This window comes from Mya arenaria, chromosome 6, assembly GCF_026914265.1.
Source record: "Mya arenaria isolate MELC-2E11 chromosome 6, ASM2691426v1".
Lineage (NCBI taxonomy): Eukaryota > Metazoa > Mollusca > Bivalvia > Myida > Myidae > Mya > Mya arenaria.
This window is the reverse complement of record NC_069127.1, coordinates 28,662,965-28,676,121: the sequence shown is the minus strand read 5'-3', so window position 1 is coordinate 28,676,121 and position 13,157 is coordinate 28,662,965. Positions and strand designations below refer to the sequence as shown.

The window sequence follows — 13,157 nt, the reverse complement described above, 5'->3', positions numbered from 1 at the left end:
ATGCAATCAGATCCCAGATATGAGAGATGAGATCCCAACGCCAGACAGCGCACTTTACCATTCACATCTAGAAGACATTTCGGCTCATATACCCGAAGTCGATCCATCAGCAGAGATTTTGCTTCTATTGGGGAGGGACTTGCCAGAGGCCCACCACGTACTTGAACAGAGGACTGGTCCGAGAGGTTCACCGTATGCACAGAAGTTAAGTCTAGGCTGGGTTGTGATTGGCGAGACATGTCTAGGCAAGGTTCACCAGCCGACCATCACTGTGAAGAAGACATTCGTACACGTAGACGGGAGAAGTTCTGTGTTTCCAGAGTGCCAAAATAAGCTGATAGTCAAAGACGGTGCGAATCATTAAAACATCTTGAGGACTTGAAAGTCCAACGAACTTACCTTGAAGGGTCACTTAGTGCTACAGTTGACCAACAGATTCACATATTTTCGGATGCATCCGAGAAAGCAATAGCTGCTGTCGCCTACCTTAAGACTTGGGATGTCTTAGCAAACATATTATGTATGATTTTTATACATTTCCCGTTAATGTTATGTGCAATAAGTTTTTGCCAAAAATGCATGCGATTATCAGAATCGAAAGCACTTTATGATCAATTATTTGACAGAAATATAGTACTAGTATGTCCATTTATACGTTAAAACACAGATACTATTTTCAATCGAAAGGGTTACAAATTACTCTTCAACAATCGCCTTCCACATTGACTCTCGGTGGTAATTCGTCATACTGTATAATGATTATATATTTTTAGACTACATGCTTTTCAATGTAATATTTCTATTTTTAAATCTACAACATTCTTAATTCATTCATGTACAATACATATTAGTAATCGATGTGGATCATTAAGTGCAATCTTTCAGTGATTGAAAACATATCTTTACAGTTTATATAATTGAATTTAAATAATTGTTTTCAATCCAGTCGTTTCTATCTACATACATGTATCCCTGTATAAAATCTGCCAACTCCTTTTCCGAGTGTCAGATACTGACATGAACGGTGCGCGTCGGCTTATCAGTGAAAAGTAAAAAAAAAAAACACTGATGAAGCGAATCAACATCAGAAAAGTGAGAATTGGTGTATAAAAAGAAAACTCAACTTAAAAAGTAACATGATAAAAAGTGATTCAGCCGGTGCACTGATAAACAGATATTTACATAACATTGAATGCGTCAGGGGTGGGGATATAGTGACAATATGATTTGGCAAACTGTTCCAAAGAACAACCGAGTGATGATAGAATGAAAATTTGTGATAGTCAGTATTTACTTGAATTTGTCTTAAACATAATCATACCGGGTGCATTAGTCTGGTTAATTGGTGTTTGAATATAGGATGGCAGAGCAATGCAACATGAACGTTGTTCAATTGAGCGCCAACCAAGACTCTCATGCATGTTGGTTACACTGGAGAGAGGAGAGAAGTCATGTTTAACCCAACGAATAGCCCGACGTTGAACCATTTCAAGTTTATTGGTGTTTGATTTTGTGTGTGTGGGTGCTAAATTGTGGTTCTATTCTAACTGTGAACGGACAAGGGTTTTGGAAGCTAAAGTTCTGACACTTTCTGTTTTTGTTTTTATATTTCTTTTAATGAAGTTGAGAGTATTATTTCCATAGGTGGTAATTCTTTAAATGTGAGTGTTCCAGCTGAGATTCGCTAATATATAAAAAGCGATATATTTAGTACTTGAAATCTGGCAGTGGAGTAGTTACGGATTTCTGAATGTCTGATGATATGTTTATTCCCAATCGTAACAACTCGGCCATCTCCGGCAAGCTTCGAGATAATTCCTGTTGGATACTGGCCGAGGTGTTCGTGTTCCGATTGGTTTATTCCTTGTTATGTGCAGAACTTGACACTTGGAGGGATTCCCATTACTAATAAATGCCAAGTTCAAGTTTCAAGTTTTATTTTCATCAATGATCATGGCATATAATATGCATGTGATATCACACAACAATATGAAACACATATAAATTAACATCAAATAAAACAGTTAACAAACATATAAAACACACAAAAATAGAAAAGAAAAATAGGTTTACTAAACAACATCAGTGAAAATATGAAGTAACACTAATAAGACGCAATGAAATGGTTTTGTAATTATGAACACTGGATCTTGTACCAGCCAAAACATACCAGCTAAGGGAGATCACTGCGTTGGGTCACTGATCGCTGAGTAATCTGCCGTAATCTGCAGGCCCTCTTCAAATAGAAGATACGCGGCAAAATGAATGAAGTACAGAAATATTTAGAATATACGATTCCACGGGAAGACAGTGTTTATTGTGTGGAATTTTGTTCATCAGAAAATTGTTCACAGCTTCTAGGTGTTGGAACTGAAGCTAAAGTTTCTATTTATCAACTAAAATTTAAGGTAAATATCGTTTGTCATATAATTTCGCGAATCTTTTATCGAACCAATTTTGGTCACATATCTGGGATTACACACTGGGCACAGAGTGCCACATAGTACCACACAACGCTGTGTGATAGCGCCTCTTTCCCAAGCAACGACTTATACAAATTTGATCAACAGACACAGGTAGCTAAGTTACCGTTGCACAGGAGTTGGTTTTGTACACAGGGACAGGATGCATTTTATGCCACACCCACATGGCCACGCCTCCCCTCTTCATCAATTACAAACAAGGCAAAAATATCTTACGTGATTTCTACAACTTATAAATTTACAGGACGATGATGATGATGTGGATGACTTTGAATTTGAGCAACTATATGACTTCCAGAATGGTTGCCGAGTAACTGCCATTGCATGGAGTCCAGAGTCTTCACTTGTCAGCCTCCCTAAACTGTTAAGGTAAACATATCATGTTGAAATTTATTGTGTGAAAAAGAAGTTTATTAATGAATTGTCACAATTTCTATAATTTACATATGACTCTAATAGTGTTCAGAGAAATAAAATTGCAACAATTATATATATATATAGGGTTATACTTATAGTGATGAAACGATTATCGAGTACAATCGATAAATCGTCGCTGACAATGCTTTGTCGGCGACATTCGATAGTGGGTGTCCAAAATCAATGTAGCTAATGGTATATACTTCTGGTAACTATGTATTTTTTTATGTTTTGTGGTAAAAGCCGAGCAAATGTCATTTTTTTCTTTCCGTTCTTGTTGAGTTCAATTTAACAAGGAAGGTCACTCTCTTACACAAATGCGGTGAATGTAAACACTTTTGCTTAAAAACCTACAAACTCTCCCAAAATTACAAATTGTTTTTAATTGTTTATAATGATTTCATAAAACCTTCTTCAATAACCTGTCTCTATGGTGTAGTGGGTCCGGTCTTACCTGAAAATACCAGGGAACCCGGATCGGTGCATTCTGTTTTTGAAACCTTTTTTGGTATCGTTTGTAATTAACTAACTGACTTTTTTTTGTGAAAGTTTTATGAAATAAAGTATTTCTAATGAAATGTTCAATATAACAGGTTATTGAATGTTAAGCTGGTTCACAAATATTTAATATGCTTTTACATAGATGAAATGCTATGATAACTTACATGATGCGGTGTGCATCATTTTGCAATTGATGTGCAATTATTAAGTATGTGTTGTGTTCTTATGTGTTTTCGTTAAGTTATTAATGGCAGAAAAAAAGTTATGGAAATTTACTTTCTATTGCAAAATGCATGACCATAGCATGTACACATACTGATTCCAGGTTTAACCATTTAAATGATCATAATGATCATGATGATACTATGTATAAAGGATGTATTCCTTACTGATATTATGAATTTGATTATTGTACGATAGTAAATCTAAATGCTTGGTCCGATCGATTAGATTATCGATAGCAAATGGAGTCCGATTTTCAAACACTATGGGGTTATATCAAAATTTAGTTTAAATATGGAAATGGTGCTGCAATATTAGAATTTGTAAATTTATGCTTTGAATTTGAAAAGAAAGTGGTAAGCTATACTCTTTTTGTATTAATGTTCTTCTTTGAATGGAAGGATACACACAATGTTCAAAATTGATGATAAAATTTGTGACTTTTGATTTTATTTTATTTTTTAATTGACTTATCACTATCACTTCTTGAAAAGAAAATCCTTTAAGGTTGCCTTTCGACAGTTTTGATACCGTTTCAGCTCAATTTTGTTTTATTTTCTAATTGTTCTATTAAAAATGCATAAAATTACTTACAAAATGCAATTGAAGAAGTTTTAGTTATCAAATAATTATTGATAAAAGCTTATCAGACATATCAGTTGCAGATATCGGAATAGTTTTCATGCTTTTTAGAAATGATCGGTAGTTATCATGTTGGACAACACTAATTCTGTCAAATGCATACCAGCCATATCCCCCGGCGGTGGGAAAAATCCCCCGGAATTTCGACCCATTCCCTGGTCCCCCGCCGGGGGATCCATATCCCCTGGAATTAAAAAAAAAAAAAAAAAAACTTTTTTTTTTTTTTTTCAAAATTTGCTTAAGGTTGACAGTTGAAAGCATCAATAATATTATGAGTGTGAAATTCCATGAAGGACCATGATGACTAAGTCCAAAAATTATTGTAATTTGAGTGTATTTCTGGATTTATTCTTATATTATAAATGCAGATATTGCGCAAATTTTCGTCGCGTAAAATCCCCTGGTGTAATATCAAAATCCCCTGGAATTCAGACCAAAATCCCCTAGGAAGCCTCTCAGAAATATGGTATGTATGCAAATGCAAAATGGGAAGATTGAGACATGTGAAAGGAAATCAATGGTTTATTTTTATATTTTTTCAACAACAAAACATCATTATTTGAATACCGATTTTGACATTTGAATACCAAACGTTTGATCGAATATTTGAATATTCAAATATTGGTTTGCATGCCTAGTTTTAAGTAGCCTTTTATAAATAGCAACTTTTGTCCAATTTAAAACACTATCTTATATCTGCATGTAAATTACATCTTCTTTCATTATTATACTGCTTTTCAACACAGATTGGCAGTCGCTGGCAGTGACAGAAGAATAAGGGTGTTTTCAACAGATCTGAAGGGAGATGATTCGGTACAGGTAAGTTATTAACTATATATGTGTCATTTATGCGGTCTTAAAGTTGACCATATGAAATCTATTTATAAGCTTAGAATATCTTCTATTTTGTTATTAAATCAATGAATATAAGGTGTGTTCAGTTCAACAATGCAGCAAATGTGTGCCATAAAACAGACATACATGTAGATTTGTTAAACTGTAGTAGTATGTTCACTATGGGGTACTGAGGGTTACTGTTTTACACAGACTGTTAATTCTCTGACCTTTGACCTTGAGTCACTGAGGCGTGTCTAAGGACAAGGATGAGAATGATATTGAATACAGATTATAGTAACTAGTAGGCATAAACAAAGCACATGCAGGTTTGTTCCACTTAAGTTATTTTTTCGCTCGGTTATTATTGTTAAAGGTGCTGGAGGGTCACACAGACTTCGTGAATTCACTGACCTTTGACCCAGATTCCGGTACCCAGCTTGCGAGTGTCGGGGATGACCAGTGGTGCCGGATCTGGGATCGTGATGGAAACCAACAGCTCGCCTTTCCTCTCGGCGCACCTGGCATGTCCGTCTGCTGGCATCGGGAGGAACCCATGAAGGTAGACTGGTTGAGATTTTACGTATTATAGTCTTTGTGCAATGCATTAGCCCGAATGCCGAAGGCTGTTTAAAACTACTCCAGGCTAATAGCCCAATATGCATGAACCTTTATTGGCATTGAAGGGTTAAAAACTGTATAAGCCTCAGAATTTCTGTTGGGCCTATGAATTTGATTATTCCACTGTGACAAGCCCAAACGGCTGGTGCTTCTGGCAGACTGAATATAATCGGGTGTGTTAGAAAATTTATGTAAAGGAGTATGGTGGATAAAGCTTAGATAAACAGTTAGCATTTTGCTGCTTGATAGCTTTTCAAAGCTTTTCCAAGCTTATATGTAACTGTTGAAAATGCCACTCACAATAAATAAAATTTGAAGTTGAACTGGAGTACATGTATCTGTACTCGTGTAAAATGACCTCATGTTGTGGATAAAATTTATTGAAATGCTTGATTAGAGCAGTAATTAATTCCTTTCTGACACTGATTTTTTCTATTTGTTTCTGAAATAAGATGTAACTTCCATATCAGGTTTTTAGCCAGATTTATGCTCCTTTTAAAAATTATATAAAAAAGTTTTTTTCCAGGATATGGGAAAAATATTTACTTTTTCCGGAGGGGAATGGGCCAAAAAGGTGAAAAAACACACTAAGTCAGATTTTTTTTGTCAGATTGGTTTGCAGTCTTTTTATCCCAGGTTATGGTTGCCCTGAAGACAGGAGTAATCAAGATCTTCAGCTTGACCCAAGAGGAACAACTCATGTCCTTTGAGGCTGGGCCTGGGCCCCTCATGGAGGCAGACTGGAGTGCAGGGAACAAGGGGCTGCTGATAGGGGCGGCGTGTGGCCAGGAGTTTGTCATGTTTGACGTGTCCGTGTCAAGGTAAGGGGTAGCAGATGGCAGATGTGGTTGCATATAGCTACCAGCTTTTTTACCAACATGTCGTGGATTCAAGCACCATAATGGAGACTTTCTTATTGCCTCTCCATAGGAATGCTAGTACTGGTTTTTACCGTTCTTTTAGTTGTTAGTGGAGTTGAAACTAAATACTTAAGAATGTGGATCTGTAGTGGTATTATATATATTTGTATGCTTTCATTTTATATTCAAAGGTGCAATTACCTTTAATTAAATTTTGCACAGCTTTGATTTTGTAAATAGAAAAGTTCATGGTATACCAAGTTTATTCATAGCATTTTTAGATGTTTGTTAGAATCGATCTACAGTAAGCAATGAAAAATTATACCGAAACCTTTTTATCAAACTATGTAAAATTGGTATTTTGCAGCCCTTCTGAAATAAGGTGAGACGAGTTAGAAAATTATTCAGGCAATTTGTGTCAAAATTTAGAATGATTAATTGCATAATTGAATAAATAATCATTTAAAGTTGATTTCAACAGCTGAGCAGCGAGTTGATTCCAAACAGCCAAATAGGAATCCTTGATTTAACTGTATATTTTTATCATAGTCGCCCTGTTGAGAGGAGGCAGATCCACGTGGAGGGAACGCGACATTTCCGATGGGCAAAGTGCAGCGATTCCCTCGTTGCTACGGTAGGACGGCCGGGTAGACAGATCAAAGTTTTCAACTCAAAACATCAACAAGTAAGATTGCTATTGATAGATTTTAACATTAAGATATTTAAAGCTAAATTTGAAATTGTGTATAACTACTCATACAAAAAATTAAAAACATATTCATAGATGAGGTGTACAAGAATATGTAAATCACTTTACAGCTACCTTCATTATTTATCATACTATTACTTGTAACTTATATGGGATTTATAGTTGATATTCATATATATTGATTAAAACATGTTGCCTTTTTATATAGATGCTCATTAATGAATAATATGTATGTTAATAAAAGTAGGGAAGCTTCACTAAGGCCTAAAAAAAAATATGTCTGTTTCGTGTAACCCGACCCTACCTATAAAAATGCGCCGACCCTAACTATTTTTTTCCGTTTCTGAGCAAAAAAATATTCGTTAGCGAATAGAGAGTTACGAAGGGCGGATAAATGCAGATTTTAATCAGAATTATTGTTTATATGATAAAACAATGACAGTAATGTAGGAAAGTCTGCCATGTGCAAAAAAACACTCTGAACTTACGACAGATTTTGAAAAAAAAATTAAAATCCCTACCTACCCTACCTACTAATTTTGGGAAGGTTACCCTTAACAAACAATTTTTTTTTTTTTTGGCCTAAAGAAAAAAGATGATAAGATGGAAAAACTCATCTTGTAGTTTTGCCTATTTTAGACTGTTCAGATGCCCATAACCGATAAAGTCATTATTTGCTCTTGAAAACTATATCCCCACCTCAAAGGAGGACCAAAAAGTTTTAATGCTTCTTTCACCTATTGGTTACAGTGGTACATGTGTTTAATTATGCCCCCACAAAGTGGCGGCATATAGGGTTGCCCTTGTTAAGAATTGAATTGCTGGGTTGATGTCATTTGGGGTATGAACGCAATAGGGCTGCTCAAAGTGTGTGGACTCCACGCATACTTTGACCAGCCCAATTGCGTTCATATCCCCAATAATGACATCAACTCGCACTTCATTACTTATATATACACCAAGAGTTCATTATTACATTCAATGATTGTTAAATATACTTCATTTCATTTAAGAAAACATTTCAGTTATCCTTTCATACCCATTCTGTAAATAGAATGACCCGACTGTTACCAAAAACATTTTATCAAATGACGTCACAATAACACGGGAAAAGTTCAACCACTTAAAAATCACTTTACACAATGTAAACAATAACAAGATCAACAATGTTCATGTATATTGTTATGTGATGAATTGCGATCCGAACATATCCATAGATGTTGCATTCTTCTGATAATAATCGCAATTGCCAAAAGGCAGTTCATTTAAGGAATGGAAGTTCAGGTGTAAATAAATGTCCCATGAGTCATAATAGTGTCTTAACCAATCACCTACCAGTCATCGAAAATAAGATCTTTGATGAACAAGCCCGAATTCTTACCCAAGTGCCCTGAAATCAACAAACCATGCCATAGAAAATTCAGATTTTGAGCAAGCCTGGGAAGCATTTTATGAGCTCAGAGCTTGCGGGCTTGTGCTGGCTTGTGTTAATTTTGACCACTGACTTGCATCGTCAGTATACAACAAGAATGTCAAAGAATAAGTAACCAATGTTACGTATTGGGTATGTGCATATCACATAGCTCCGCCCTGACTTATTGTTTGTTTTTATTTCAGACTCCCATAACAATATCTCAGCCAATCACCTACACCGTCAGCTGGCATCAGAGACTGCCGGTACTGGCTGCAGGTGGCGACCAAAAAGTTCATGTTTATTGTTTTGATGCATTGTAATTTATAAAACTGTTTGTATGTGATTTGTAGAAATAAATGTATGTGATCAAAAGAAGCTTATTAAGTTGTTGATGTTTTAAAATGTAAGTAGATTTTTAGCTCGACTTTTCGAAGATTAAGGAGAGCTATTCTACTCACCCAAGCGTCGGTGTCGGCTTCACCCCTTGGTTAAGGTTTTGCGTGCAAGCACACACAGGTTAATATCTCAGCAACTACTTGAGGTATTGCATTGAGACTTTATACAATGGTACTCAACCATCCAACCTACTTAATTAACCAAGTTTGATAACTCTAGTTTGCATTTAATGCCAATAATAGGCCTTTATTATTTGACTTAGAAATTCTGGTTAAGGTTTTGCGTGCAAGCACACATAGGTTAATATCTCAGCAACTACTTGAGGTATTGCATTGAGACTTGATACAATGGTACTTAACCATCCAACCTAATTAATTAACCAAGTTAGATAACTCTAGTTTGCATTTAATGCAAATAATAGGCCTTTATTATTTGACTTAGAAATTCTGGTTAAGGTTTTGCATGCAAGCACACATAGGTTAATATCTCAGCAACTGCTTGAGGTATTGCATTGAGACTTGATACAATGGTACTCAACCATCCAACCTACTTAATTTACCAAATTAGATAACTCTAGCAAACAATTGCCCTTTGAATCAGAAATTCTGGTTAAGGTTTTGCATGTTAGCACACATAGGATAATATCTCAGCAACTACTTGATGTATTGCATTGAGACTTTATACAATGGTATTCAACCACCCAACCTAACTGAATAACCAAGTTAGATAATTGTATTTTGCAAATAATGGCCCTTTATTATTACACTTAAAAATTCTGGTTAAAATTTTGCATGTAACCACATTTATGTTGATATCTCAGCACATCATGTATTGCATTGAAATCTAATCTAACAGTGATCCATGCATGTTTCGCCAAAACTTTTCAATCCTTACACTGAAAAGCGGCGGAATAGTTGAGCGCGCTGTCTCTGTGACAGCTCTTGTTGTATGCCTTTTTCATAAAATGGGAGATACCATATATGGATTCTCCGGCAGCAGGCGTCCATCTTTTAAACTTGTCTATGTTTCAACTCGAGTTGTCAAATCATCACTGAGCTTGGACAATATGTATCTTGGCCAAGTTTGATAACCAGCCATGTCGCCCAGTCACTGTTACAGTAACAGACCTTGACAATATGTTGATAACTAGCCATGTTGCTCAGTCACATTAGGGCTATGGCCCTTGAATTGCTTAAATTACACAAACATTTATGTTGTCAATGATGTAACTTGAAAAGCTTTTGACCAATCATCACTAATTTCTAGCAATTTGTGTATGGGCATAATTGATCTGGGCCAAGTTTGAAACCAGCCATTTTGCCACAGTCATTTTCGAGTTATTGACCTTAAATTGCCTTATATAAATCACCCAAATTAAAAAAAAAATCACAATTTTGATGGGTGTTGTGGCAATTTGCTACACTTCTTGTTAACCTGTTTTAAAAAGTTAAATTATTTATCTCCCCTCTTTATTAAACATCATATTGATATAAATGATTGTTAATTCATCATTCATCAGGGTCAAGATGAAGAAAGTGACATGAAGGTTATTTCGGGAAATGAGAAACTGGAGCATGGTCAAGTTACGTTGATAAAGCCAATACCCTTATTTTTTTATTTTTTGAAGGTGGTCAAGCAATGTTAAACACTGTCATCAGGATATAACCTGGGAAACAAGTTACGTCCCTTTGCAAGGAGCTGCATCTTTTAGTTTTGTGTAATTTTTGTCTTTGTGTTGAAGTTGTGCAACCTAAGATATTTTCATGAAACTTAGTTCACTTGTTACCAGTGGCAAAACTACTATGTGTAACAGTGCCGATAACTCTGATTTATTTATTATTGAGTCGTGCACCATTTTTATGCCCCCACAAAGTGGCGGCATATAGGGTTGCCCTTGTCCGTACGTACGTCTGTCTGTCTTTACGTACGTACGTACGTCCCGAAGATTGTTTCCGATCTAATTCTTGAAAACCGTTTGTCCAATCCTCACCAAACTTTAAACACATGTTTGTGACCATAATATCTTGATCAAGTTCGATAGTCATGGAAATCGCTTTAGTCATTTAGGAGTTACGGCCCTTTTTTGCCAAAAAGTCCCGAAGATTGTTTCCGATCTAATTCTTGAAAACCGTTTGTCCAATCCTCACCAAACTTTAAACACATGTTTGTGACCATAATATCTTGATCAAGTTCGATAGTCATGGAAATCGCTTTAGTCATTTAGGAGTTACGGCCCTTTTTTGCCAAAAATACTTCAAAAATATATGTTTCCAATCTAATTCTTGAAAACTGTTTGTCCAATCCTCACCAAACTTTAAACACATGTTTGTGACCATAATATCTTGATCAAGTTCGATAGTCATGGAAATCACTTTAGTCATTTAGGAGTTACGGCCCTTTTTTGCCAAAAATAGTTCAAAAATATATGTTTTCCAATCTAATTCTTGAAAAGTATGTGTCCAATGTGGATCCAACAAGTTTTTTCCTGCCTGAATGGCGCCATATAATCTATACAGTCTTGCGATGCCGTAAAACCCAACTCAACTCAACTTATCCTATATGTGCAGATTATCCTGAATAATCATTATGGCTTATTTTCTGTGACAAAAAATCGAAGTGGGGGCATCCGTGTCCTATGGACACATTTCTAGTTGGCTTTAAAAATGATATTGTCATTAAACACATTACTTCTATGTATAGCAGAACCCATTTTATTAATAATTATTATTGTTGTGTTATTCCCCTTTTCTACTTTGAAACAAGATTTTCATTAAACTTACCCGGTAGTCCACACAATACCAGTGGCAACACTCTTATGTGTAGTAGGGCTCATTACTCTGATTATGAGTTATGCCCCTTTTCTGACTTTGAAAAAAGATATTCTCACAACTTAGTCCACACATTAACAGTGGCAATACCCGCTTGTGGTGCAAGGCCCATAACACTTACTTTAGTCCTTGTCAAGTTATGCCCCTTTATTGACTAAGAAAAACATTGGTATCAGCCTGTGGTTCTCTTGTTTAGTCTGTTTGTAATCCCCAGACCAATTCTTATTGTTTTATTTGGAGAAAAAGTCAGTTTTGATACAATGAAATAATAGGTCCCAAAAACATTGTACGAGTTTGTTTCTTTTTTGTTTTTTTATACCAATGTAAGAAAATGAAGTAAAACATTATTCCATGTTGCTTTTCCAATTCGTGAAAAATAAAATAAAAAAAGTATGAAATATTATCATTTTTTGCTTTTCAATGGGAATAATAAGAAAAAAAGTTACATGTATATACACAAATCTTAATATAATGCGTCTGAATTGCCTTGTAGTGTGTTTTCATTTTTTAATGGAATGAAAAAGTTCACAAATATTCCAACAACTCAAAATTCTGATAAGCTGTGTTGTGGTTTAGCATCTCAGCAGTGCTGTTTATCTAATTATTTTCGTGGTGGAGCAAATTTGTTCTTGGTAAGTCATTTTGTTTGTTTTTAACTTAACGATAATGTTTTTCCTATAGATAAAGGCATAATGGTGCGATTAAGACTGAACTGTTCACGCTGAGTGTACTTATTAGCTTGTCTGTTTTTCGAAGAAAAAAAGTTCTGGTATTGTTGATATTGGCAGCGGTGATTTTGGCATGTAAAAACTTGAAACTTGGACATAACTCAATTAATGTTCAAGAAGTTCAAACGAAACTTGGTACACATATTACCAGTTACTATATTCATATGTATAGCAAGGACAATAACCCTTACTTACCATAATCAGTTGTCGAAATTTGTACTTTTTCGACCAAAAAAAAGACGATTATTTACATTTGCTCTGCCGCACTCTTGCTTTTTAATAACATTTTAAGTTTATTGAACTCATTTAATGTTTGTACATTTTCCAAATGCTGTTCATGCCCCATTTCTTTAAAAATGATCTGATAAAAGATTAAATAATTATTTCAAAAGGTACCAGGCCCCAGTATCATTAAAATACTTTAGTCAAATCTCAGTCTCAACTCATTTTGACACAAAGCATCAAAAGTTATTAAACAATCATATATTTTTTACACCTTTTT

The 13,157-nt window shown here is 35.2% G+C and overlaps 1 protein-coding gene across 1 annotated transcript; it reads left to right on the top strand.

Moving 5' to 3' along the window:
* Positions 1-2,244: 2,244 nt before the first annotated feature.
* LOC128238957 (nucleoporin Nup37-like) lies at positions 2,245-9,072 on the top strand. The gene is made up of 7 exons (XM_052955309.1): positions 2,245-2,408; positions 2,728-2,852; positions 5,012-5,084; positions 5,476-5,661; positions 6,357-6,541; positions 7,130-7,265; positions 8,907-9,072. Exons 1-7 carry the CDS (start codon positions 2,262-2,264, stop codon positions 9,021-9,023), a joined length of 969 nt encoding a protein of 322 aa, XP_052811269.1. The 5' UTR covers positions 2,245-2,261; the 3' UTR covers positions 9,024-9,072.
* Positions 9,073-13,157: the final 4,085 nt, after the last annotated feature.

What these genes read in the sequence shown, in the direction of transcription:
- LOC128238957 (XM_052955309.1), top strand. Translation starts at nt 2,262, where the DNA reads ATGAATGAAGTACAGAAATATTTAGAATATACGATTCCACGGGAAGAC. An exon ending in AGCCTCCCTAAACTGTTAAG is followed by an intron (nt 2,853 to 5,011) that starts GTAAACATATCA and finishes TTTTCAACACAG; the next exon opens with ATTGGCAGTCGCTGGCAGTG. An exon ending in AGGGAGATGATTCGGTACAG is followed by an intron (nt 5,085 to 5,475) that starts GTAAGTTATTAA and finishes TTATTGTTAAAG; the next exon opens with GTGCTGGAGGGTCACACAGA.